Raw genomic sequence first — 26,681 nt, forward strand, 5'->3', positions numbered from 1 at the left:
AAATGTCCCCTTATAGGATGGGGGAGCAGGGTAGGTGTGAATCTGATGTGAAAGCTCTTATCCACGCCCCCCGGCCCCCCACGCGCCCTCACTCTGCTCTGTGGGAAGGGGAAGGGCGGCCATGCTCCAGACTTCAGCCAGTGGACATTCTCCACCAGCACACCCGGAAGGGCCCTGCTAAGTGGCTTTCTTTTGCCCTATTTCATGCCCAAACTGCATTCGATTTAGTGCCCTATGAATTATTTTAGGCTACAGAGTTGGTCAACACTGCAGGGGATCGTGGAGGAGCCAGGCACCGTGCCTTCCTTCACTGGCTCTTCAGAGCAGCTCGTTCCGCTACGGGGAAGAGTTCTGAGCATCCTGTCCATGCTCTCCTTGGGTCAAAATCCACCGCCTTCACCTGACCTGGGCATCGTCAGTTTGCCCGTATTCTTGCTGGCTCCCTGAGGCCTCATGTCTATTCTGCCCTAAGTGTGTCTCTGTTGGCAAGGCCATCTTAGAACATAAAGAACAGGAGGACGTCTGGTGTAGGTACCGGATACACGTTTGACGAGGGCCAGGAGGCCCCTGAGTTTTAACAACGGAAGGGGCAGAAAAAGGAGAGACTGAGAAGAAAAGGCAGTTTTTGCTATCCAGATTGCTCTCACTGGCCCTCAGGGGTAACGAATCACCACGACTGTCTGTGCTCTTGTCCCAAGTACAAGCACACTTCCAGGCAATGGCACCTGCCCCTCTGGATAAGGCAGGACACTCACAGACAGGGTTATGGCGGAACTGCTTGTTTTCCAGGCCTTAGGAAATGGGGCTCCTGATCTGGCCAGAAGGGACCAAGGGAGCTGATGACATACACAGGCTTAATGATTTCCAGAGGCACAGCTCCTTCTAAGGGAAAAATAGTCAGTAGTGACCGGGTGAGAGGATGGGAGTGATTCATCTCAGAGTCAGCACTGAATCTTGAAGTTTTAATCGATGACTTAATATCCCTGCTGTCAGGAAGGCAATGTGAGGCCATGCTATGTGGATAAGGGGAGGAGGGTTCAACAATATGGGAATTATCATTTCCTTTGGGGGCACGGTCCTAAATCCGAATAGCTTGATGGAGAATTGCTAAACTGCTCAAAGAAAGGTAACGAGAGGCTAATATTTTGTGTAATAGGAATTAAGAGCTGGCTGCAGACCCAGACACACCACATCAGAACGCTGGGAGGGGGCTCTCCCCTCCAGGATTCTCCTACCCAGCCACGTCCCCAAGACCACACGGTTACAATTGTGCACCAAGGGAAGAACACTCTCATCTTCAACAACCTCCTTCAGACGCCCAGTGATTTTTCCGGAGCACAGAGGAAATGATTAGTCCAGTCTGGTTCTCCTATGATCCCACTTAGAATGTTGCTCATTATTTCAAGAAATCAAACTCCCTGTGTGGTGAATCTTCTTAAAGAGGAAACTTGAAGGTAATTTGCCCAAGCCTTGTTCTGTCAACAAGGAAGGGAGGATGGATTCCAGCTCGGCTGCGAGGGGTTTCCTGCCAGTTACATGGCACCAGAGGCGCCCAGAGGAGCACGTGGTCCCCACCTGTGGGTGGTTGAGTAACACCTGCTAGAGGCACTTCCCTTCAATGGAGAAAACCGGAAGTCAGAGCATGAAGCCCAGCAAACACGCTTTCCCTGAAGGAGCCGGAGGCCGCAGCCTTCTGATGTGAACAGGACCCCAGGGCAGGCAGTCAGGGAAGACCTCGTGCTGTGAATCTCCGGCCTGGCAAGGAGGGAGGATGCCAAAATGAAGGAAAATTCCTTCTGGCTCCCTTGCCTTTTGGAGTTAGGAGAAATTACATGTGTGTTCTCTAAATGGAGAAAGTTACTGACAGGTTAGGGACTATTTGCATTCAGAACAGACATCTCTGATGGCGTGAAATGCAGAAAAAGCTCAGGGACTTTCCTGAAGGTAAGGCAAGGCAAGAGCAATCATTTCCCTCCACCACACACACCTCTCTCAGTGGTGCTGTCAGAGAACGCAATTGTCAGGTTTCAAAGGAAAGAGAAAATTGGAAGAGCCTCACCTGACTTCATATCACAAACATGGTAATACTAAAACTCTCTCCTTTAAGGACTAGTTATTTGGAATTTAGCAAAATGGGTAACATATTTTGCAAGACAACCTTGCTATAAGTCTTCAAGAATCATTTTTGTCGAGCTTCCCTGGTGGCGCAGTGGTTGAGAGTCCACCTGCCGATGCAGGGGACACGGGTTTGTGCCACGGTCCGGAAGGATCCCACATGCCGCGGGGCGGCTGGGCCCGTGAGCCCTGGCCGCTGAGCCTGTGCGTCCAGAGCCTGTGCTCCGCAACGGGAGAGGCCGCAATAGTGAGAGGCCCGCGTACCGTTAAAAAAAAAAAAAAAAAAAAAAAGAATCATTTGTGTCGAATTTTGAATTGAAAATGAAAATTTGTATCAGCTGTGGCCATATTCAATCAATTTTGAACCCTTTACCTTCCAAATACTTTTCTTCCTGCCTTTCACTGTGTACCAGCCTTGTTAGGAACCAGAGGAGGGGCTTGCAGAAAATACTCAGTGACCCCAAACTGAAGACCCCAAGAAGGAAGAAAAAGAGGAGGGGCAGAGGGTGGAGAGCTGGATGTCTGGCATCCTGGTCCACAGCTGTCTGGGACCATATACCCCTTGTCTTACCAACCCCCAATGGATGGTTATAGTGGATTCAGTATTTTAAAATTAAATTTGGCCATATGATGTCCCACTGAAGTTGTAACCTACAGTACATTTCTTTAATTAGCCCATGAAGAAAGCACCACGATCTTTTTTTTTTTTTTAAATGGTCTCATCTGGGGTAGGAGTGTGAAGATTTACTAAAGAACAACCAAAGGGAGGTGGCACATTTAGAAAGGAGGTGAGAAAGAGTTTCTGATGAGAAAGGACCTACCAGAAGGAAATCCCAGTGTAGATACAAAATAAGACCTACGCCTTTATTCTCTGTGCTCACATCTACCAGCCCTGATTATGGAAACAGAGACAGATTAAGCTCTGAACGTAGCGGGCTGGATGTGACCTCTGCTTAGGAGAATTAAATGCAGTCTCTTTCTAACGGAGAGGCAGCTAGAGCAACAAAACAGTGGAAATTACAATGGGAGACAAGGGGGGGTCAATGAACGCTTCCGCTGTGTAAAGCCCCAGGAGCTGGGGTAGGCAACTAGCCACAGAGCTTTAAATAAGGCCTGGGGTAGTACTAAGGCAGAAAATAAGGAAAGGTTTTTCTCAACATAGAAAGAACTGAATTTTAATTCTAAAATAGTGATGGATAATACTGAGTTTAGTGAAGATGGTACCTAGACAATACCTAGACACGTGTATCCACAGTCCTTTATGAGGTACTGTAAGTTGGATATCATACTGCTTGAGTAGGATTTTGAGACAACAAAAGTGCTCTTATTTAAAATGATATATTCATCTAGAAAAAGACTGAAGGATTGTAGAATATATTTTCAACAATCATACCTAACAGAAGCTTCTCTGTGGAACTACATGCCCCTCAAGGAGCCTTGCTGGGCATCCCCTAGTATTTGTGTGTTCATTGGTTCATTCTTCAAAGAGTCCTTGGGTACATCCTGTGGGCTGGACCCTGGCAACCAGGATTTAGAAGCAGATAGAACCTTGCCCCCGCTTTCAAGGACTGACGCCTAGTAGGGGTGATGGTCCTGAAAGTACATGGCCCAACACAAGGTAAAATTCCTATAATGAAAACGTCTACAGGATGCAGTGGAATCACCTCACCACATTAGGGCTGGAGTCCTGGAACACAGGGCTTGCGTTCAATGTTGGAGTTCCCCAGGTGGCCAAGGGCAAGAATAGCATTCCAGGGAGGAGATACTTAGTCTCCGCAAAGGCACAGAGCCTTGAAAAAGCACAGCATGGGAAAAAAACTGCAAGTTTTTTTAATGGTTAGTTTACAAATTTAATATGGTTAGTGTGCAGAGGGGCTTTTGGGAGGTTTGTTGGGGAGTGGCTAGGGGAGAAGTAAGGCCAGCTAGGCAGGCCTAGTTCAGGGCAACAAAAGGCTAAGCTAGGATAAGAAGAGGGATGGGGGGCGGGGTTCGTCGGAGAGGGGCAAGAGCAGATTTACACATGAGGAAGATTCCTCTGCTCAGCACTTAGGGGAGATGGCAGGACCTCAGGGCAGGAGGAGGCCTCAGGAAATGAGAGCACTTGTGCCGCCAAGCTGAGAAATATTTGCAAGCTGTTTATGGAATGTGTATATCTCTAAATAAATCCACTTCTTACCTATCACTTTGTCTCTTCACTGAATTCTTTCTGTGATGCGACGACGTAAAGAACCTGAGCTTGCAGGTGTGTGAGACCAGGTGTGTGATCTCAGTTAAAATACAGTGGGTTCAACTCCCAATCTGGATTTTGGCTGGATTCGAGTCCCAGCCCGTGGGTTCAAGTCCCAGTCTGAGTTGTGAGGTTTCAGATCTGGGTGGCGAAGGGAGAGGAGGGTGCTGGGTCACACTGCAGCAGGCAAGGAGGTCTAGTTATTTAGGATCATGTGTGCACACGTGCATGTGTGCGTGCAAACAGAAGAGGCAATTTGGGGGTTTTGCAGAGGTGAAGGAATCGGTGGAGAGGAGCTAAGGAGAGAGGGGAGGAGAGTCCAGGGGTAAATCACAGAGCAAGGACCTGGGCAGGGGGGGGACAGGCCTGCCGGACGGATCAGCATTGGATGAGGAGGGACTCTGACATCAGGGGGAGAGATCCAGGCTTCCACAAGCCCAGAGGTGAGGAAAGCAGCGCAGGAAGAGAATGTCTGGTGGTTTCTGTTTATGAAGCACAAGGTGAGGCCACTGGGAGATTGAAGGTTGGCACCCAAAGACGGCTCAACCCGTGCTCAAAATCCACCTTCACCTCCAAGGTCAGGGCTCTGACTCCAACTTTGATGCCCCTCGTTGGCCCCATGGACTTGGCCTTGCCTGCTCTTCAGGCCTCAGCTTTTTCTTACTGATTTTGCTTTAATCCACCTTTCCAGCTGTTAGCCATCCTGCTGCCTCAGATGACAATGTGTTTACCCCACTGTCGCCCCTGGAAACCACCACCCACCCACCCACACTCACCTGGGCACAGGCAAGCCAGGGCCAGCACCTCACTCTCACCCCCAACAGGGAGAGGTGATGGGTGATTAGTCCCAAGTGCAACTTAGTCTAACCTGTGCTTTACAGTGAGGCTTCATTGGAAGACCCTGAATCCTTACAAATAAGAGGAAAATAATTCCTTCAGAGTCACGACAGGATTGAAAGCTTTGCTGAAGGGTCAGTAAAATACATAATGTTGAATTTGAGATTCGAACAAGACAGACAAATAACCAGCAGGTAAAAGCTGTGGCGTTGAAGGAACAATCATCGTAGCCTTGCACTTTGGTAGGAAGTCCTCCACCTTTGCTTTTCTCCCCAAGGATGTCGAGAAACAGATTAAAAGTGCCAAGATATAAATAAAATTCAGAAAGTAGAAAGTTGGGTCCACTTACACTTTCGAATCCTCCTGAACTGGGGGTGACTTAATATGAGCGCAAGAGAGGGCGTATTTGTTTTGGCTGATCTTAATAAGTGCACTCCGAGGGCAAAATCCCTGTAATGATACCAAAAGAGTTCATTCAATTTAAATCAGAAATGTCCACAATTCAGATGTAATTTTAATCTAGCTCAACCCACTGTAATAGCTACCAGCCATTATCCTGTTCCGGGCAGCGTAAATGCAGAGTCCAGCTTGATAAGTTTACGCTGAATAAAAGTCATCATTGAGTCCTTCCTGTCATTTCTCCACATCCTGGATCATTTGTCAAGTACACCATTTGTCAAGGGGTGTGTGTGTGTGTGTGTGTGTGTGTGTGTGTGTGCACGTGCATCCACTGATGTACACGCGCACACACAGACACACACAGACGCACACCTTCATATAACCACCTTCCTTTCTAGCTTAAGTCCAGCCTTGGCCATCTCTTTCCTGGACTTATAAACTATCACCACCACCCCACGCTGTATGTCCCACTGTCAGCCCCCGGGTCTCCCAGAATTTCTATCAGAACTGTTCTCAGCATCCATCCCCAAGACCATGCCGTCTAGTCCAGGGCCCCACTGCCAAAGGGGGTAACCTGCAAGGTCCTTCCTGGGCTCTGAGGCTCTTCCTCAGGGATCCTGGGTCACCAGCTACATCTCTCCCCACACCGGGGACCCACCCACAGGCATCTCGTCAAACGTCCCTTGATCTGCTTTCTCCTCTCTTGCCTGGTAGATGTCCCCAGACCAGGGCCACCTGGCAGAGATGCTTCCCACCCACTGCCCTTCCAGGCTCCTTCAATGTCATCCAAACAGCTCCAGGAAAGTCCATTATCTCTCACGGTTTTTCCTGGGTGGATGAGAAGATGCCCTTTCTCCCTCTTATTCTGTCGGATGGGATACAGTGCTCCTGCGGCCACTGGCTCTGACGGCCTTCACTCATCCATCCTACATTTCATCCCTTCATCCTAAAATTCATTCACCATGACCCCTTCACTTATGGACATACCCCATGCTACAGTCAAGAATCGATTAGAGATTCACTTTGTTATACAGCAGAAACTAACACAACAACGTAAAGCAATTATACTTCAGTAAAGATGTTTAAAAAAAAAAGAACTGATTAGATATTTTTGTTCTGTTTACTAGGCAGTTGGGCATAGACATTTAGAGTGCAGGCCACGGAACCCGACTGCCTGGGTTCAAAGCCTGTAACACCGCTCACCCTGGGTGTGACTTCACCTCTCTGCGTCAGGTTCCTCATCTGAAAATGGGGCTAAGAGTACCTGCCTCACAGCGTTCTGAGCAGCCAGCTGTTCACTACGTGTGAAGCACCTGGGTTAGTACCTGTGCCACATAGTAAGTGCTGAATAAGTTAGCACGACTCTTTCGTTTGCTGCTTTTCGCTTGCCAATCCATTTTCCAGGCGTATTAAGTGGGCCATCAGAACATGTTATTTCCGTTAGAAAACATCGTTCATTCAAGTACCTCATAAAGCAATTGTGAGAACTTGCTCTTCACCAGCAGCGGTACCAGGGATGCAAAGATGGATAGGACCCGGTCCCTGCCTTTAAGGAGCTGGGAGATTGGTGAGGGAGCCGGGGCGGAAGGAAGGTAGGACAGTGTGCAGGGGAACCTGAGGGCCTCAGCAGAGATCAGGCAGCATCTTCGGGTGACAGGAGTTTTTATAGAAAGAAGATGGGGAGAGTGGTCCAGGAAGGGTTAAAACGCAGGGGCTTGGGAAAGCCCACTGTGTTCGGGAAGCGGTGAACCTTCCATAGGGCTGGTAGCCAAGCTCACGGGGCAGGCGGGGGGGTCAGGCGGGGGTCGGGCTGGGCTTTTCCTTGAGGTTGCCGAGAAGTGTGTGTGTGCGCATGTGTGTAGGGGGGGTGAGGGACAGGGGGCACATCAGGTAGGCAAGTGACATCACCAGATTTGTAAACTGATAATGATTTTTTTCCTAAAACTTTTAGGAAAAATACAGAGGGAACAGCAGCAGTAGCAGCAGGGAGAGAGAGAGAAAGTGGGGCTGTAAGAACCTGGGGAGGCCCTTGACGAAGCCGGAATTGGTGCGAGCCTCCCCAGACCCCAAATGTGGGACGAGAGCCCCAAAGACCATCTGACAGAGGAGTGAGGAGGCCACGGCGACCTTCGCAAAGGCGGATTTTGTGTTGTACAGCGGACAGGACTCTAACCACAGCGGGTGGATGTGCAGGGGGAATAGAAACAGCCAGGGAGATCGCTCTTTCGAGACATCTGGCGGTGCCAGGAGAGAGCCAGGCATTGCCTGCAAGAAAGGCAGGGGTAAAAGGAAGCCACTCTCTGCCTAGCGAGAATGTTCTTTTCTGAGTGAAAGTCTACTTACTCTCTGGCTGTTACATTTTAAGACTGTGTAGACTTTATCTTCGGCCACATCTTGATTCGGAACCGCTATGACAACGGCGGGCACGTAGAAGCCAAACCCTCGGGGTATCACAACTTTGGCAAACACATAATCTCCAACCTGTAGATGAGAACATCTTTCACGGCAAATATTTCGCTTATCCATCTTAGAGACAATATTCATATAAGCTTGCTTTTAAAACACCCCAAGACGACTAGCAAGTACTGATGCTAGAATTCAAATACATATTTTTTTCCCTCGGTTGGAAAGAGTCGCTAGGTCCAAACTTCCCTGGGCTCTTTGGGCCACAGCTGGAATTTCGTGACCAGTTTGGGGAAGCCGCATTTTAGCAGGGCTTCCCCTGACAAGGGTCTCAGGGACAGTCAGCAAGATGGTGAGGGGTCTGGAAACCATATCTTACAAAGACTGGTTGAAGGAAGCTGTAATGTTTCACATGAGGGCCAGGGAGAGAATGGACGGTGCCCTCCTGTGTCTGAAGGGTTATCGGGGACAGAGGAGAGGAGCAGATTGGTTTACTGTGGTTCCAAAGCTCACACCTGGAGTCCACGGGAAAAAGTCCCAAGAGATAACTTCCAGCAGAAAGAAAGTCTTGTGAAGGGGCATACAAAGCTGCAGGGCACCTGTCAGATGGAGAGGATTCACGGTCAGGGGGAAAGTGCACTGATGTGCCCTCTAAGTCTGCCCAAGGGGAGGTGGCAACAGACAACCAGTGTGAATCCTACGAGCACTCCTCAGCACTCTTCCTCCTGGCTCACACTATCCAAGAAACAGCAGCAGTGCAGCTCTGGGGGGTTTTCTCTCTACACTCTCGCCTTGGTGCGGGGATGAGGATAGCACAGGAGGACGTGCCAGACACGGCACAGCTCTGATGAATTTATAAGCAGAAGAGAACACATCAGCCTGGCTCACCCCTGGAATGCATGTTCAGGGGTAACTGCATTATGGCAACAAGGGCTGGCATCAACTGACTACAACGTCAAGGAAAGGGCTACCTCTGCCTTTGTTATTTAATCTGTTTTAGTATAATCTTCTGCAGTGAAAGCTTCAGGAGCACCAGCAGTTACAGCAACTCCCGCCCACGACCATCCATTGTCTGTAAAGCAACAAGAGCCTCAGGGCAACGCAAGCGGGTCTGTGCAGTCCTGAGCTACTTACCAGGGCGTTAGCAGATCAGGGTCAGGAGCAAAGAAATTGCTAGGCAAGCGGTCATAGGAAGAGGGGTCACTGTTATCCAGAGCTCTAGGAACGGTGAAAAGGGGCCCAGGGGGCTTCCCTGGTGGCGCAGTGGTTGGGAGTCCACCTGCCGATGCAGGGGCCGTGGGTTTGTGCCCCGGTCCGGGAGGATCCCACATGCCGCGGAGCGGCTGGGCCCGTGAGCCATGGCCGCTGAGCCTGCGCGTCCGGAGCCTGTGCTCCGCAACGGGAGAGGCCACAACAGTGAGAGGCCCGCATACCGCAAAAAAAAAAAAAAGGGGGGCCCAGGAACAGATGGCTGGAGCAGGTACCTGGAGCAGTGGGCAGGGCATGGCGCCCCCCACAGGTGTGATGAACGAGATGGGCACGACCTTGGTGTCGCCATACCTGAAGCCCACGAGCGCGTGGGTGGGGCTCACACACTTCTTCACAACCCCTGTAAGGAATCACATTTAAAATAAAACAGAAAGGCAATGCTTATTCCCTTAGGCTTGCCCCATCCCGTTGGTCAAGCTAAGTTACAGCCCTTTGCCTGCTTACATCACTGTGCCCCTTGGTTTCTCCACCAGATAACACTGGATACTCTATGAGGCCTGCTGGGGTTGACCAACTCAGAGTGCAGTGCCGTGCTCTGCTCTACAGCTGAGCTGGGAAGCTAAGAGAATGCATGGAAACTTGTTCAACCAGCATTACCAGCAGCCATCCTGCTGGGAACACTGTTCCTAGAAATATCCTTTCCCTGGACACTTCCTAACGTCTGATTCCCTTATTTATTTTAGTCATATTTCCTTCTATAATACTTGGAGACAGAAAATCGTTGTTAGTATACACACTACTATATATAAAATAGATAACTAATAAGGACCTACTGTCCAGCACAGGGAACACTACTCAATACTCTGTAATGACCTATATGGGAATAGAATCTAAAACAGAGTGGATGTAGGTATATGTATAACTGATTCACTTTGCTGTACACCTGAAACTAACACAACATTGTAAATCAACTATACTCCAATAAAAATTTAAAAAAGGAAAATCACTGTTAAATTGTGAAAGTGAAAGGAAATATGAATTTTCATCCTCAGCTTTTCATCTAATATTATACACCCCACAGTGTCCCTAAAATGTACAATCAGAAAAGGAAGAAAAAAGGAAGCAAGAAGTTTTCTCGTCTTTTAGTTACGTGCAGAGATTATTGTAACAGGAAAAGAAAATATTGGTGTTAAGGTTCACATATTTTGTCATTTATCCTAGTTGAAATTTATTATATTTTCCCATTTAAAAGGGATTATAAATACTGGGGGGACGTTTTGACTTCCCCGGCAGTAACAGCTGCACTTGGACCCCCTAGTTTGAGACAGAAATGTGCTTGTCCCACTGGGTTCCCACAGCGTGAGTGCCCGGCATCCTCGCCCCAGCTCACACACCGGCGTTCGCAAAGTCCCATGTGCTTTCAGGTGGCAAAGAAACAGCTGCTGATTTTCATCTCAAGTCCAGGTGTCTTGTTTTAAATGGCCAAAGAAAGGGAAAACTGATTTTTTTAAAAAACACCACACACACATGAAAACCAGCTTTATATTGTCTGTTTTCTTATTGGACTAGATGTTCGGTTTGGCTTCTGAAATATTCTTTACACATAGTTCACACATTTTCTACCATAAACTGACTCTACCCTTTTAATTAGGAAAACTAACACTATTTTTTAGAAAGAATTCCTATTATGAAAACGAAGAACCCCTCTGAGTTGAGGAGAATCCTAGCATCCCCAAGCACACAAGCCCATCCCAACCCACCCCGACCCCGGCCCTGCCCCAGGCAGGGGTAAAGGTCTGGGCTGCCAAGCTGACCTTGTTGGCCAGTGGGACCCTCCTCAAATTCTTAGCCTTTGGGACTTTGCAGAATCCAGTCTTAAACCTGGGATGCAGTTTTTCAGGTATCTGCCTCAGGTGAGTAGCTGTGTGACTGGACGGCCTGCGGCGTCTAAGCCATGTATCGGCTGCCTTTTACAGAAAAAGGCTGCCGACCCCTGCTCGAGACCGTTAGACCTAGACTTTTGGTATGTTACTACCAGCTCTTTTTTTTTTTTTAAATCTCTTTCCTCATCTTTTATTCTGATAACAAGCAAAATAGCTCACTTAGTGTCTTGTATTCTTTTTTTTTAATTTAATTTTATTTATTTTTTTATACAGCAGGTTCTTATTAGTCATCCATTTTATACATATTAGTGTATACATGTCAATCCCAATCTCCCAGTTCATCCCACCACCACCTCCCCCCGCCACTTCCCCCCTTGGTGTCCATACGTTTGTTCTCTACATCTGTGTCTCTACTTCTGCCCTGCAGACAGGTTCATCTGTGCCATTTTTCTAGGTTCCACAAATATGCATTAATATACGATATTTGTTTTTCTCTTTCTGACTTACTTCACTCTGTATGACAGTCTCTAGATCCATCCAGGTCTCTACAAATGACCCAATTTCGTTCCTTTTTATGGCTGAGTAATATTCCATTGTATATATGTACCATATCTTCTTTATCCATTCATCTGTCGACGGGCAATTTAGACTACCAGCTCTTTTATGTTCCAATCTCTGCAGGTGTGGACCTTCGTCTGCCTCCAGAAATCAGTGTAGTTTCTTCCAATCTAACTCTAGAACCAGCCTCACGGTGTTGACGCCTGGCTGTCCTCCAAGGTGGGAGGACCCAGAGCTGCTGGCCTGTTTGGTCATGGCTCAGCCTCTGCACTTACCCCTTCTCCACCTCATTAAGGAGTTGCTACCACTTCTAGGCCCTGATTCAAGATCAGCTTCCGATTTTTGGCTGCCCTTACACTGCAGTTTCTCTTTGCCCTCAGCCTCAGAGAGGTGAGATGGTGTTTCCTGCTCTGAAACGTCTCCTGGGACCATGTTAGGGGACTGGGCTCTGGAGGTTGGACCAGCAGGCAGAAAGAAGCATCTCTACTCCATCATCTTCCTGGGTACGAGTGGGCCTCCCCACCTCAGTCAGGGGGCTCTCCTATACCCAGGTGTGGGGGAAAAGGGGGCACACCTTAGTTGAGACCCTCAGCAAAAACACTGCCTATGCCCAGAGGTCAGGGGAGTGAAGAAACAGTCTAGGCAGACAGCATGGGTGAGTTCATTTGGTGAAAAAAGCAGGAATGGTTTTCAATCTTCGCTGCAAACAGGAATTTCTCAGGCTGGAGAGTGGATTTTTTTTTTTTAACCTCTGGCTATAAGAACCTTCCGATATTCACAGCCTGGCTCGAATCCCATTTCCTGAAAAGGGCGTCAGTTCTGCTCCACCAGAAGCATCCCCTCCACCTGCCCCCCTCCGCTGAATGCCAGCCTACACGTCTAGTCATCACATTCTCTTCTTCTTTAGTCTCAGAGGTTTCCTTTATAGCGCACTGTGCTGGTTTTTGCCTTTTCAAATTGCTCTTAAAGTTTGAAAGCTGTTGTTGAAGTTTTTAAACTGCAAGCGCTCCCTCTACCCCCAGGTGAGGACCCCAGGTGAGGACCCCAGGTGAGTTGTTTATATCTCCCAAGAGAAGATAATAGAAATACTCTACAGGTAATGAACACTTGCCAATTTCAAGATGCTGTACATTATCATATTTAATCTACACCATGATCTTATGGGGGGTTTAACTGTTTTAAATCTCATTTGGCAAGATAAGGAAACAGGCTCAGAGAACTTCAGTGATTCCATTCACACGGCTGGTAGAGGCAAGAAGCAGACTTCGAATAAATAAAAACTTAGGATTGTCTGACCCTAAATCATGACCCCTGAGAAAGTATTCAGTCCTCCCCCACCCCAACCTTTTTCTTCCGTTATAACTTGTTCCAACGACATAGTGCAGAAATCTTGCAACCCAGACTTTTCGTCACTGAATTTCCTGAGATAAAATGCTGCTTCTTGCTAAACAATGGGAAGGATGACTCAATTCCTACAAATAATGATTTAAAATAAGGTTCTGAAGTGTGTCTGCCTCCCTGCCTTTCAGCATCCTAATAAGCCAGGCTACCAGCTTGCCCCTTCTGTTCTGCACGACGCAATCCTTCCTCAACTAGTGAATCCACACTGACCCCCGAATAGAGTTAGCCATACGGAAATCCCTGCCCTGATTCCCAAGGATGGCAGCAACAACTGGGTCAGCTCTGCTCCAGTGTAGACCTGGCCTCGAGCAATGGATGCTCTGATCCCATCGCTCCAAAGCCACCTTCTGCTCAGATACGTTTTAAAGCTATTTTTCATTAAAAACATTTAGGAGGTTTTGAACAAAAGTTATCAGAAAAGGAGTCATCAGTGAATATCATGCCACAAAACTCTATTTGGCCTTCTTTTTTGTCAGGGGTAAAAACAGTCACCTGCAGTGACCAGGTGATCTAAATGAACATCACTAATGAGGACACCTGGACATCATGTGCCTTTGGATAGGTTACCCTGAGAGGGATGTGACATCAATGATATCACATAACATTTTGGCTGGAAACACTTAACCTGAATCTAATTTAACCCAAATTGAGGAACAGTCCATAACATAATTGGCCTTACTGTTAAATAATGTCAGTATCATGAAAGATGATGGAAAAGGCTAGAGAATGATGTAGATTAAAGCAGACTAAAGAGAAATAACTAAATGCAATAACAATTCTGAATTGGGACCTATACTAGAGGAAAAAAATGCTATAAGGGCTATTCTTGGCATAATTAACCAAATTGAAATATATAGATAAAACTATATAATATTAACTTTCCTGAATTTTATAACTTGACTGTGGTAATATTAAGCCAATACCCTTGTTCTTGAGAAATACATGTATCAAGGGGCAAAGGGGCATGATGTTACCTAATCTCAAATAGTTCAGGATAAAATAATGTGTGTGTCATGGTAGAGGGAAGGAGACAGAGAGAATGGAAAAATAAAATAATAGATTGGTAAAATAAATGTGACAAAATGTTAAAAATTGGTAAATCTGGGTAAAAGTATACAGGAGTTCTCTATTATTCTTGCAAATTTTCTGGAAGTTTAAAATTATTTTTTTTTTGAAAAAATAACTCTATGAGGGTAAAATAGAGTTGAAGTTACCAGTTAAAGACAAGATACATTGACTTTGTGGGGGGGAGGGGAGTGTAAAGGGGGGCTGTGGGGAGGGAAACAGAAACTAAGTCCATCCTTAACCGATGCATCATCATTTAATTCAGCTGAGTCAATATTTACTAACAAGACACTAATCAAAATAACTGATTATATGACTAAATTCAAGTGTTTATTATGTTATTATCTTTTTTTTTTTTTTTTTTCTGGCCGCACTACACGGCTTGCAGGATCTTAGTTCCCTGACCAGGGATTGACTGAACCCGGGACCTGGCGGTGAACGAGCCGAGACCCAACCACTTACCACCTGACTGCCAGGGGATTCCCATCAAATATTTATTACCTTTCAAGTGCCTTATCTGAGCCACAGATTAAAAATTCCCAAACGGCCAAATCCCATGGAGCTATTAGGACTGTGCGTTCTCTGCTTCTAGCTGCATATTTAAAAACAACCAGGGCAATAATCATTGCCGGCATGGCCTTAGGTATTGCATGTGGCTATATGTTACCTGTTTCCTCTACTCCCCCAGATCAGCAGTGGTAGGTCTTCTGCATTTCCTTATTACGCAGGGATGGTTGGGGGGAAAGTTTGAACAGTATTATTTTTTTTCTGGGACCCTGGCCGGCAAACTGATCTCAAGCCCTAGTCCAGCCATTTGGAATCCTGTCATTTTCAGCATTTTCATTCAATTGCTAAATTAGCCTTGGGTCCTGCTCCGTGACTCAGATTCAGAAAACCAAGGGGTGGCCTCCTATGATCACCTCTCAGTGAATCTAAGCCCCAGAAAAATAGGAGGTTCTCAGGTCCCGCTCCTGCAAAGAAGAGTTTCATGCCTCAGCCTAGGAGCGCATCTCAAATGCCTGGATCCGTTTTTCTCTCAACCAGTCAACTTCAAAGCACATTTACCAAATTTCAAATAAAATATCCTAGTTATAAGTTCTACACATATGCCTGCTGGAAACCCAAACTCCAGATGAAGTATTTTTCTCACTTAAAAAGCAGATTAAATTAAGTTTAATAAAGAACTACTTAACTGGTGATTGACAGATAATGCCTACGTTAAGATCAGCTATATTTTGAGGTACAGTCTTTCTGCTTGACAGCTCTTCCTCAGGGTTCTTTCTCTAAGCTCTCTTTCCCAATAGGCCTTTACCATGATTTCAATGACTATTTTTGTGCTGACGTGGCAAAAATCTCTATCTCCCGACAGATTTCCTCCTCCAGACTCTGGACCCATTATCTCCAATTGCTTCTCTGACAACTTTAGCGTCTTGTGGTGCACCTACAATTCGTCACGTCCCAGACACACCTCGTTATCTTCCTGTCCATACCACCATCTCCTACAGGTACCATCCTTTAGCTTACGACCCACGCCAGGGACCCGAGTGACATCCTAATCCACTCCGTATATACTCTTCACACAGCGCTGGGAGGGATCTTTTTAAAACTTCAAGTGTGATTGTGTTTCTTCCTGCTTTAAATGTGACCCCCCAATAAAGTTCAAACCTCTTAACATAACCCTTTATGAACAGCCACACACTCACCTCTCCGAAGAGCTTTCTTACTTTCTACCCTTCCCTTGCATTCTAGGTTCCAGCCATAATCTATTTTATTTCTCCAGGCATAGAAAATGTTTTTCTTCACCTCTAGATCTTCACACGTATCATTTTCATTATTCATGAAGCTCTTGCTTAACTTCACCTGGCTGATTCCTTCAGGATCACATGCCCCAGAAAATCTTGGGCAAACCTCTCGGGTCCGGTCACACTGGCCTCTTCCTTCAAGGAAGAGGGTGTCATGGGCACTCCATCCTCAGGACTTCGTACTGCTGTTCCCTGTGTTTAGAACTCTCCCTGAGATAATCTCATGGCTCCTTTTTAAAGCCCTTAGTAATATGTTGCCTTCCCTGGAAGCTCTTCCTTGACCACCATATCTAGAATCGCGAGCTTCACCTCTGACACGCTCAACCCTCTTCGTGGCTTCATTTCCCTTCATAGCCCTGTGTCTGACACACTACGTATTCTACTTATTTGGTTGCTTGTCTGTCTCCTCTACTTGCATGTAAGCTTCATGAAAACAAGGATTTTCTTCTGGGGTCTGCTCACGACGCTAGACCAGCACCTTAGGGATATTACACACGTGGAACATAGTAGGTATGTAGGAAAACTTTACTAAACAAAAGAAAGATTAAAGTAAGTTTTTCTGGCTGTTACTTCCCCACAAATATGGGGAGAAACTTCATCATTTCATTTTAGAAGTGGAATACCTCAGCATAGCTCATGAAGTGTCAGTGTGCTAGGGAAAGCATAGTTTGAGAACTTCTGGTTCCCAATATCATATTATGTAACAAAGGAATCTTACAAAATAAAATACCTACCTGGAAAATAAAAGCCATTTTCATCACATCTTGCAATAACCTTCTGGCCTTTGAGTGGATCCAGTTTTTTGGATTTGTTTTTCTTTGTTGGAGTTCCTTGCATTTTCTGTTGCTAAAAAAATAAATAAAACATTAATAGTTAATAGAAAAAGTAAGTGCAGACAGTGAAAGTCACAGATACAGGATAGCGTGCGATTCTTTACTTAGAATCACACTGTTGAGGAATTACAGGACATGCATATACTGTATGCTCTGGAGTACTTTCTGTTCTATGCTGTTGGGAACAGCCTTTTAAAACTGAACTGATATGGGAAACACTGCACATAGAAAATGAGGCAGAATTTACAGTCTAAATCTAATCAAGCTTTGTTAAAACAAAACAAAAAAAGGCAGCCTTTTCTGGAGAATTTAAACAGGATCCAGAGTTTTAAACTATAATATCCAATATATGCATACACGATCCAAAATGCAACATACAAAAGAAGCAAGCAAACATAACCAATTCTCAAGGTAAAGGAAATCAACAGATCACAGTATTTAGATGGCTCAGGTGTTGGAATAATCAGATTAAGATGCAAATCAGCAGTTATAACCATAGTACGTGAGGTAAAGGTAAATACTCTTGAAATGAACAGTAAGGTAGTTGTTTTCAGCTGAGAAAAAGGAACTATAAAAAAAACAAATGGAAATTTTAGAAGTAAAAAAAACCCCAACAATATCTGGAAGGGCTAAATAGCAGAATTGATACGATGGAGGAAAGAGACCTGAAGACAAATGAACAGAAATCATCCAATCTGAAAAAAGATATTTAAAAATAAGCAAGGGCTTTCGTGTTCCAGATAACCCCTTCAAAGCCCAGCTCGGTTATAATCTCTCTAGGAAGACTTCACCCCCAGGCAATTTCAGAAAAAACAAAGGAAAGTACTGCTCTGTTATTTCCAAATGCTACCACCTGAATCAACACTTGGAGTGAATGTGATTGTTGTGTCCACTACAGGAAGAAACTGGTAGCTTCATTTTTGATCTGTAAAGTCCAATTCTATCTAAAGTCCTATTTTCTACGCTAGATGACTGATCATTAGTAGAGAGACCCAATCTCCACTACTCCTCCAAAAAACCCCCAAAAGCCTCCATTCCATCATCCAGAAAAGTCATTATTTTTGATTTCCAATCAATGTGAGGACCAACGATCTTGTAAAATAAATTTAAAATGAATTATTAGAAAACAAAATAAAAAACAGACATATAGTGTTTGGGTTTCTAGGTAAAATCTATTTAAGAATTCCGCAAAGCAACTGGTAGCAAATGGGTTGGAAAAGAAGACAAGAATTCAAAGTACCACCAAATTGGTAGGGTGTTTACCATTTTTTTCCTCTGGTATTCCCTGGCCTGACCTCAAGACAGCCCAAAACACAGAAGTGGGCTCCAGGGTATAGACAGAGAGAGTTCTAAAAGAAGCCCTCTAGTTCTGGCTTGAGGAATGGGAAAAGGAACTCCTAACCCTTGGAGAGAATACAGAAATCCTTCTCCTCTTTCTCCCTCCATACTCAGACCTAAGTCCCTAAGCAATTCTGTGCAGTGGCAGCAGTGTTGGCAATACGAGCCTGCAGGAGCCAAAACCCTGCAGGAGTGGAATCTTCTTGCTCCAACAGGGTGGGTGAACCCCCACTGTTCTCTCTCTCTATGTATCTAGCCTCTGTTTGGTCCCAAAGGCAAGCACAATATGTGGAAGCACGCGACTGAGTTAGGGACATAAAACCCTGGATTTCTGGCTGAAGGATTGAAAAGAGGAACCCTAGGAAACCAGAAATTACTGGGAAGGTCACTTATATTAGAAAAGGGAAGGCCAAGTATTACCCCAATACCAAAACAGGCAAAGACATCACAAGAAAAAGAACACTACAGTCCTATATTCCTCATGAATATAGATGCAAATATCTCTTAAGAAAATATCAGCAAAAAGTCCAGCAACATATGAGAAGAATTACACACAATGACCAAGTAGGAGTCATCCAAGGAATGCAAAGCTAATTTAACATCCATAATTATGCATCCACAATTAATGTAATACTCCAAATTAATACAGTAAAGAATAAAACCGTATTATTATCTTAATGCATGAAGAAGGCGCATCTGACAAAATCCAACAGCCTTTCATGATAAAGACGCTCAACAAACCAGGAATAGAAGGAGACTTCCTCAACTTGATGAAAAGCATCTGTAAGAAGCCTACAGCAAGCATGACACTTAATGGTGAAATATGGGATGATTTCCCCTTAAGATCAGAAACGAGGCCAGGTACTCTTGCAACTTCTACTTAACATTGTACTTGATGTTGTAGCCAGTGCAATCAGGCAAGAAAAAAATAAAGGCATCCAGATTGGAAAGGAGCGGGTAAAGTTGTCTTTCTTCATAAATGATATAACCCTATATGTGGAAAACCCTGAGGAAAGCACATAAACACTACTAGAGTTAACAAGTTTTGCAAGACGTCATGATGCAAGTTAAATACACAAAAAAGAAAACATTGTATTTCTAAGTACTAGTAACGAACAGTGTGAAAACAAAATTAAGAGAGGAATTCCATTTATAGAACCAAAAAGAACAGACTAAGGAATAAATTTATCAAAAATATATGAAAAGCTCGTACACTGAAACCTACAAAACCCTGCTGAGAGAAATGACAGATCTAAGAAGTTGAATATCATGTTCATGGACAAGGAAACTTGAAATTGTTAAAATAGTCATTTTTACCAAACTGATCTATAGATTCTACATAAATCAAACAAAATCCCAGGAATTTTTTTTTGGCCAAAATTGCGATGCCGATCTTAAAATTTACACATAAATGTAAATGACCCAGAAGAGCCAAAATCATTTTGAAAAAGAACAAATCTGGCGGACTTACTCTTCTTAATTTCAAAACTTACTGTAAACCTTCAGTAATCAAGAAAGTGTGGTCCTGAATTAAGGATAGTCATATGATCAGTGGAACAGTATTCAGAGTCCAGAAATAAATCCTTACATTTATGGTCAATTGATTTTTGACACTTTGGAAAAGCTTTTGGCAGTTTCTTTAAAAATTAAACATAAAATTACTATCTGCCCTGGAAATACCACTATTAGACATCTAGCCAAGAGAAACAGAAATTTTTATCACACAAACACTTGTATGTGAGTGTTCATATCAGCATTATTCACAGTAATGGAAAGATGGAAATAATCCAAACGTCAGTGGACTGGGGACATGGGTAAACAAAATGTGGTATATCAATGGAATGGAATGTTACTCAGCCATTTATATACGAAACTTACAGAAAACACAAATTTATAGAGACAGAAATTGATTAGTGGTTACCTGGGGCTTGAGGTGTAAATGGAGACTGACTCCAAATAGGCATGAGGGATCTTTTCTGGGTGATGGAAATGTGCTGAAACTGGATTGTAGTGGTGGTTGAAGCTCTGTCAGTTTTGCTAAAGATCACTGAATTGAAATAGGCGAATTTTATGGTGTGAAAATTATATTTGTATACATCTGCCTTTTTAAAAAAGGTTAAAATAGGCAGCCATCTACTTCTTGTTTCCTCTGTGTAACTGCTCAAGGTATTTTGCAGATAGTGGGCTGAAGAAGCAAATGAACATAGAAGTTTCTGAATCTACTCTTAAATCAAAAAATAAACAAAATAGGCCTTTTTCTTCAAATTGCTGTATTGTAGAAAATGGGGGTTTTCCCACCCAGATTTTTTTCCTTTTTTTCCTTTCTTGACCCTTAACTTACTAATTTTTGGATTTCTCAAAGAAATTAGTCCTCCAACCCAATCAAAGCACCCAGTGACATCATTCACCAGCTTCTCATCTTTGCAGACCATCAAGTGACCCTCTTCTCCATGACACAAAGCCAATATAAACTGTTTTCACATGCACTTTGATGCCATCTTTTTTGCACTGCTATAGCTATATCGTCAATAAAGTATTCGATGCATATTTTATGAGTTCATCTGCTGGTCTTCACTTAAGCAAGCCTCTAATTTATGAGGCAATTGACAATGAAAATTTAAATAACTTCAGGTGGTGTGAACACCACTTACTCCTGGGTCATGATTCATGTTCAGTATGGTTTGGGGTCCTGAAACCTGCAGCTCATTTCCCTGGTGCCCTGACATAACTGAGCATTTTGCAGCCATCTATCATTTGTATCTGTTTGGTGATACTTTTCAGGTTCACTAAAAGAAGTGGGAGTATGCTTTATTTCCTGGGAGCTGAAAAGTTAGAGCTAGGTCCTCAGGGAAGAAATAATGAACTAAGGGCTTAAAGTCTCTTGCAGGATGGTGGGATATGATCAAGTCTTCAGACCTGTGTTGCTTGTAGCCTATGTGGTCACAGACAAAAATGTAAGATGAACACCACCCTTTTGTTTATGATGTTCCCATCTAGTTGAATTTTGCTGGGGACCCTCTATTCTCATGGAATTCCTATTTTTACAGATGTACTCAATACGTCAAAGAGGATGGCCCAACATCATTGGTAGCTGGTGAATGTCATCTGCCTGTTCCTGGGCTTCACCCAGAGAAGAAACCTAAGCACTCCTTCCCGTGGGCAATCAGAATGACCTCCTGCCCATCTGAAATGGCCTCAAAGGGAGGAGACTGGACCAGGGGACAGGAGAAATGGGACTGAGTGCTGTCCAGGTGGCTGTGTGACTTTGGGCAGTCTGTTCACATTTCTGGGCTTCAGTTTCTACATGTGCAAAATACGGGGATAAAATAAATGATCTCTAACATCCTCTCATATCTGTCCAGGAGAGTCTAGGCCTTACTAGCCTTTCTGCAGTGCTGGGAAAACTGTCAGGCTATGTGTGTACGTGGACAGGAACACAAGCAGGATACCCTTGCTTGTAGTTTTTACAATATAAGGGAAATGTAATGGCCAGAACTGTGACATGAATAGCAGTGTTTTCCATCATAATACTCCAAATAGATGCCCACGCCAGTTTCCTACAGTCAGTTCCTCGATGGAAGATTCCATGTACAGTATATTCTCATTATTGATACAATTTAGAATCTTGAGAATTTGGAATAAGCCAAATTCCATCAGCTGTTGCATAAATACCTCACCTGTACATAAAGTGAACCTCCAAAGCTACCTTACTTCACACCATCAGTGTTCATATCAAAGACCAATCAGCCAGGGAGGTGCTGTTGGTCCCTGAGGCATCAGACAGTCTTATCACCTCCAGACCAGTAACAACCTGTTACTACAAAAGATGTCCACATCGATTCCAGAAAGCGATTTTTCCCCTTTAGATTTCATCAACAGACCAGACATTTATTAGAACCTATGCCTAGATACATTTAAAACTCCTTTTCAAAATTCTAAATGAGTGTAATCACATAATTTATTTGAATAGCCCCTTTTAATCTCTGGATTCCAAATACTGATTCTCTCAATATACTAGCCAGAAGCTAACCAATGTGACTGCTTTCTACAGTTTCACGTGTACAAATCTGAAGTCAGTTGCCAGAAATCATCAGGGACCTCAAGTGAGTTGTCACTCACTTCCCAATTCATCTGATATAGGAAAACCACTCACTCTGTGAGGACCTTCCCTGCAAGGGCAGCAGCAACGGACGGAAGCGATACAGAGGGCTGCCGGTGTTCATTTTTAACACACTGAAAATGCCACCTAAGAAACTGCCTTTTTAAATCGCTGAAAAGTATCACCTCCCATTCGAGTCATTCACACATCTGTGAGTTTACCTGAAAGAATCATTACAGCTACTAAAGGGCTTTGCGTACTCACATTCACTCTGCTCTTGTTTCCAACAGTTACTACTATTGGCAAGAATTCATTTCTGGCTGTTTCCACAGCACGTAGCTTTATGGAAGGAACTGTTCACTGTACACTCAGTGATTCTTCCATATCCCTGCAGAGGCAACTCAGCTACACCACAGATAGAGCAGAGAAGCCGTGGTGAAACAAATCAACGGGGCCAGCATTAATACAATGGTTCATTCACAGAAATAGAGCATTGGTCTCCCAGGATGGAAGGACATCGATCAGGGCAGCTAGACACACCATCCCTTCAGCCACAAAGTTGACAGCACCTTTCCAGAAAGATGATATCCCGCTGTTTTTGAGTCTTGCCAAAGACTTTAGAGACCCCTTACAGCCCATACTAGAGGACATTAGCTTCCCTGTTCCTTTCCTGCCATCAGTCACCTATGCACGTGCACAAGACAAGCATGCTACTGGGCTTTAAAATGAAATCTATGGGGACTTCCCTGGCAGTCCAGTGGTTAAGACTCTGCACTTCCAATGCCGGGGGTGTGGGTTCGATCCCTGGTCCAGGAGCTAAGATCCCACATGCTGCACGGTGCGGCCAAAAATAAAATAAAATTAAAATTAAAAATAAAATAAAATAACATTCTTTACAAAAATAAATTTAAAAAAAGAAATCTATGGAGGACAAGGGGATGGAGAATGAGAGAACAAGAAATGCTAGCACTAGATAAATAAGCTGACCCATCTCTAGGTTCAAGTGCCTGGGAGTCACTGCGTGCCAGTTTCAGTGAGGAAGTCAGATAGGCAATGATGCTGGCAGTTAGGGATGCTGTCCACCGGATAATTTGATTTTGCCTTGTCTCCAAAATTCAGAGAATCCAATTCACTTCTTTGCCAGATTCAATTATCAGAGGGTGCAGATCAGGATCCAACATGGTCTACCCTCCTTTCATTTCATTACTTAGTTTCAAGGTCATGCTCTCAGGTTTGCACTGGTGGAGTAAAGTTACTAAATGTTTGATGCTTTAGAATTTTCCATTTAACAAACGACATGTTTTCACATCAGGTACACAATGCACTTCCATGATGTAACTAGAACTAGTCTTCGGCTCAAAATCTTGTCGTAAAACCACTATATTTTTTCCTGCCCCAAATCACTGGACTCTGCTGGACCCAATCCCTAAACTGTACTAGCGGCGGTTCCAATGGCTTGTCTGTCCATGCTTTGTCCTTAAAGCCAAGTAAAGTCTGTGACCGTGCTAATCAAGATAATACACGTAGCGTCAGGCATGTTCTGACCTTTCCTCTCGCTAGGATACCTAATTATAAGACCAGAATACTTGCAAACTGTCTCTGAATAATTCAACTCTTTTTAAACCTCGGTGAGGAGGACAGAGCCAGCCTGGAGCATTTTCTGACATTCACTGTCTCTCCCTTCATTTAGATTTAGAGGGGTTTCTCCACCATGAGAGTATCCAGGGTCTGCATCCCTTTTGGAAATGGGTTCTGGAGAGAAAATGAGAAAAAGACCTTACAGGAAAACATAAATCAGGGATGGCAAACTCCTGCCCAGCCCCTCTAGGCAGCAGATGGTAAAGAATTGAAAGGACTTGGATAGGCTATTTGCATTTTAACAGGAGTCAAACCATAAGGCTAAAGAAGTGAAGCTCTAGGTGGAATTTCCTGCCTCAGCCCCTCCGGTCTGAAGAGGAAGCTAAGACTCCTTGCAAGACCTCTCACAAGCACAGCAGGTCGGCGCTGGGCTCCCGGGGACCCTGAGGACACCGTGTGTGAGCCCAAGGCTTAAGGCGGAAGCTGCGGCCAGGAGGACGTGCAGAGAGAATTATCGTCCCCTTTCAGAAGCCTCAGGCGCTTAGCCGTGCTTTAAAATCCAAAGCAGCATAGGGACGTGCTTGTTCCGAGCTGTTTCCCCCTCCTCCTCAGGGAACACCATAACTTTAGGAAACACAGCGTGAGCAACACGTGTCCCCAAAACTTCTGTGCGGGTTTCCACTTCCCCTCTCCGGGGGCTGCTTCCTGAGCAGATCAGGACTGGTGAGCTGCTTGGCCTTCCCCTCTTCCCGATGTGGTTCCTGTGCTGTGTGAGGGGCTGCTTAGGAAGCACAGGAAACAATTACAGGATGATGCCCTGAACTACCAGACAGCCCCCAGACAGGTCCCCAGCACTGAGCAAGGGAAAAGACTTAACCACTCTGACAGTAAAATCTCCAGTCAAATCTCAGTCAATAGCAACTCAAAGGGCTTTTGTGGGAGGCTGAACTTATTTTGGGTGGGTTTTTTTTTGGTAGTAGCAAAGGAACCTAATAAATATGCATTAGATGCTGAATCGAACGATCTCCCTAGCTTGAAGAGCACACTTGCAACATCTTCTCAGGGAACACTCCCTTGTTGCTCTTTTAGGGAAGAATCAAAGAGAGAAAAACTTGGAATGTTTTAAGTATTTAAACCTGAAAATTACTACAGCGCTGTGGCCTGCAATTCGGATGTTACTGACATAGTTATCTACAGGCAGCTACTCCAGAGATGCACCACAGCCATACACTGGAGCCGCTTCTGTGTCATTGCCTGCAGCGTGGACCACCGCCAGCTGTCTGCTGTGGTTGTATACAGATACCTCACACGAGGTGATGGCATAAAAAGAAATGCTGAGCCTTTAAGAAAACTTTTCAAGAGATCTCTGTGCTGGTTACTCTGGGCCATCCATCTGCCCCCAGGTCCATTCCCTGCCCTGCTCCATGCCCCAGGAGGCTGACCCCCAAGGACAACATGACCCAATTTCTCTTGTTGGCTGACTTTCCAATAGGCTGAGCCAATGGGAGGCGAGAGGTTGGAGGGCAGCAGGGGGAGGAAGACAGGGGTATTGGCTCTGGGCTCCCTCCGTGCCCTTTGTCTCTCTAGGAATACCCCCTGCTCTGGCTAGTGGACTTCGCTCTTACAGGCTCCAGTAGCACTATTTCCCTCTCCACCCTTCAAGTCTGGGGGTGGTGACAACTTCCTGCTATTGCCAGTGCTGGGGTGAAATCCCCTTTTGGCTGCCTTAGACCTGCCTCCGCCTCTGCAAATAGTCCCTTCATTAATGTTTCTTCACTTGAAGTGACTGAATGGGATTCTGTTTACTGCCTGGACCCTCCTGATAAGCCCTCCACATTCAGTTCTCCTCCTTCAGACTGGGAGGTCAATGACCATCCCCAAACCTGTTTAGGGTAGAACTTATGCCAATGAAAAAAGATGAGCCTTGTGGCAGAAGAGTGCTAGGGTCCACCCAGCTGAAATCCCCACCCAGGATGGCTGTCCTCAGCTTTAGAATGAAAAGACAATCTGGCAGTGATTTTTGTCCCTGGAGCTGATACCCTCCTTCCCACTCCTAAACATCAGGATACTAGACAGAAACCTTTCTGGATACTATTTAGAGTTGGTGGGAGTTTTTCTTCCCTTCTGTGAATTTCCTTCAGTGGCTGGTCTTCCTGAGTAGGATCCTCTCCTTAAATCCCCAGCTAACTGGGGCACGATCACGGCACGGCAGCATCTTCTCTTTGGCATCCTCGCCCATCCCATCCAGGCACCTCACTCTCTCTGGGATTTCAGTCTCACCCTGGTCACATGTCCTACCATTATTTCTCAGGAACCCATCGGGGGTCTGGTTTCCGTATGTTAATGTATCACCAAGGCACTGGCCTGAACGTGCACGTGTCACTCTTTGTGTGATGGCATCACTGATGCACAACCCACACCTGCTAATTCCCCACCCTTGCACCAGGGGATCTTCTGTGTCACTGTCACTAAGGAGTCAGTCCTCCTACCAGACCCAAGTATCAGCAGAAGAGACTAAAGGTTTTACTTGTGGAATGAGAAAGGCTGGCTAGTCATAAAGGGTTAAGGTGTGATGCCTCCGTTCTCCCCTTAAAGAGGGAATAATGAGAGCTGCAAAAGGATGGGTTACAATGCAAGAATGACAACTGGTCCAATTATTATTTGGGAGCAGATATAACAAAGGACGCTACTTATTCTGACTTCATTTTATATACAACTCAAAGAAATTTCTCTCTAAGTCTCCCCAACTAATGTTCTCCTGTGTAGTGTCAAAGTCACAACCCAATATAATGTTTTCAAATCCAAGTGGTCTCTTTTCGTCCCTTCATTCTCCCATTCCCATCTCACCCCACCTCACCCATATCCTCCCTCCTGCTGTGCATTTTCCTAACACTCTCTGACAGTTTTCCATGGAGTGGACCACTCAATTAGTCA

General features: G+C 44.9%; 1 protein-coding gene across 1 annotated transcript in view; it reads right to left on the reverse strand.

The window, feature by feature from the left end:
- The window catches only part of VWA3B (von Willebrand factor A domain containing 3B), a 207,997-nt gene that overhangs the window by 5,195 nt on the left and 176,121 nt on the right, over positions 1–26,681 (reverse strand). Inside the window, exons 24-27 of the mRNA XM_027128900.1 lie at positions 16,634–16,745; positions 9,466–9,590; positions 7,922–8,059; positions 5,529–5,629 (exon numbers count right to left, since the gene is read on the reverse strand). Coding sequence (XP_026984701.1) covers positions 5,529–5,629; positions 7,922–8,059; positions 9,466–9,590; positions 16,634–16,745 — 476 coding nt within the window. The remainder of the gene's footprint in view (positions 1–5,528; positions 5,630–7,921; positions 8,060–9,465; positions 9,591–16,633; positions 16,746–26,681) is intronic.

Source organism: Aethalodelphis obliquidens, unplaced genomic scaffold, assembly GCF_003676395.1.
Source record: "Aethalodelphis obliquidens isolate GAN/ISIS:26980383/991018 unplaced genomic scaffold, ASM367639v1 scaffold35, whole genome shotgun sequence".
Lineage (NCBI taxonomy): Eukaryota > Metazoa > Chordata > Mammalia > Artiodactyla > Delphinidae > Aethalodelphis > Aethalodelphis obliquidens.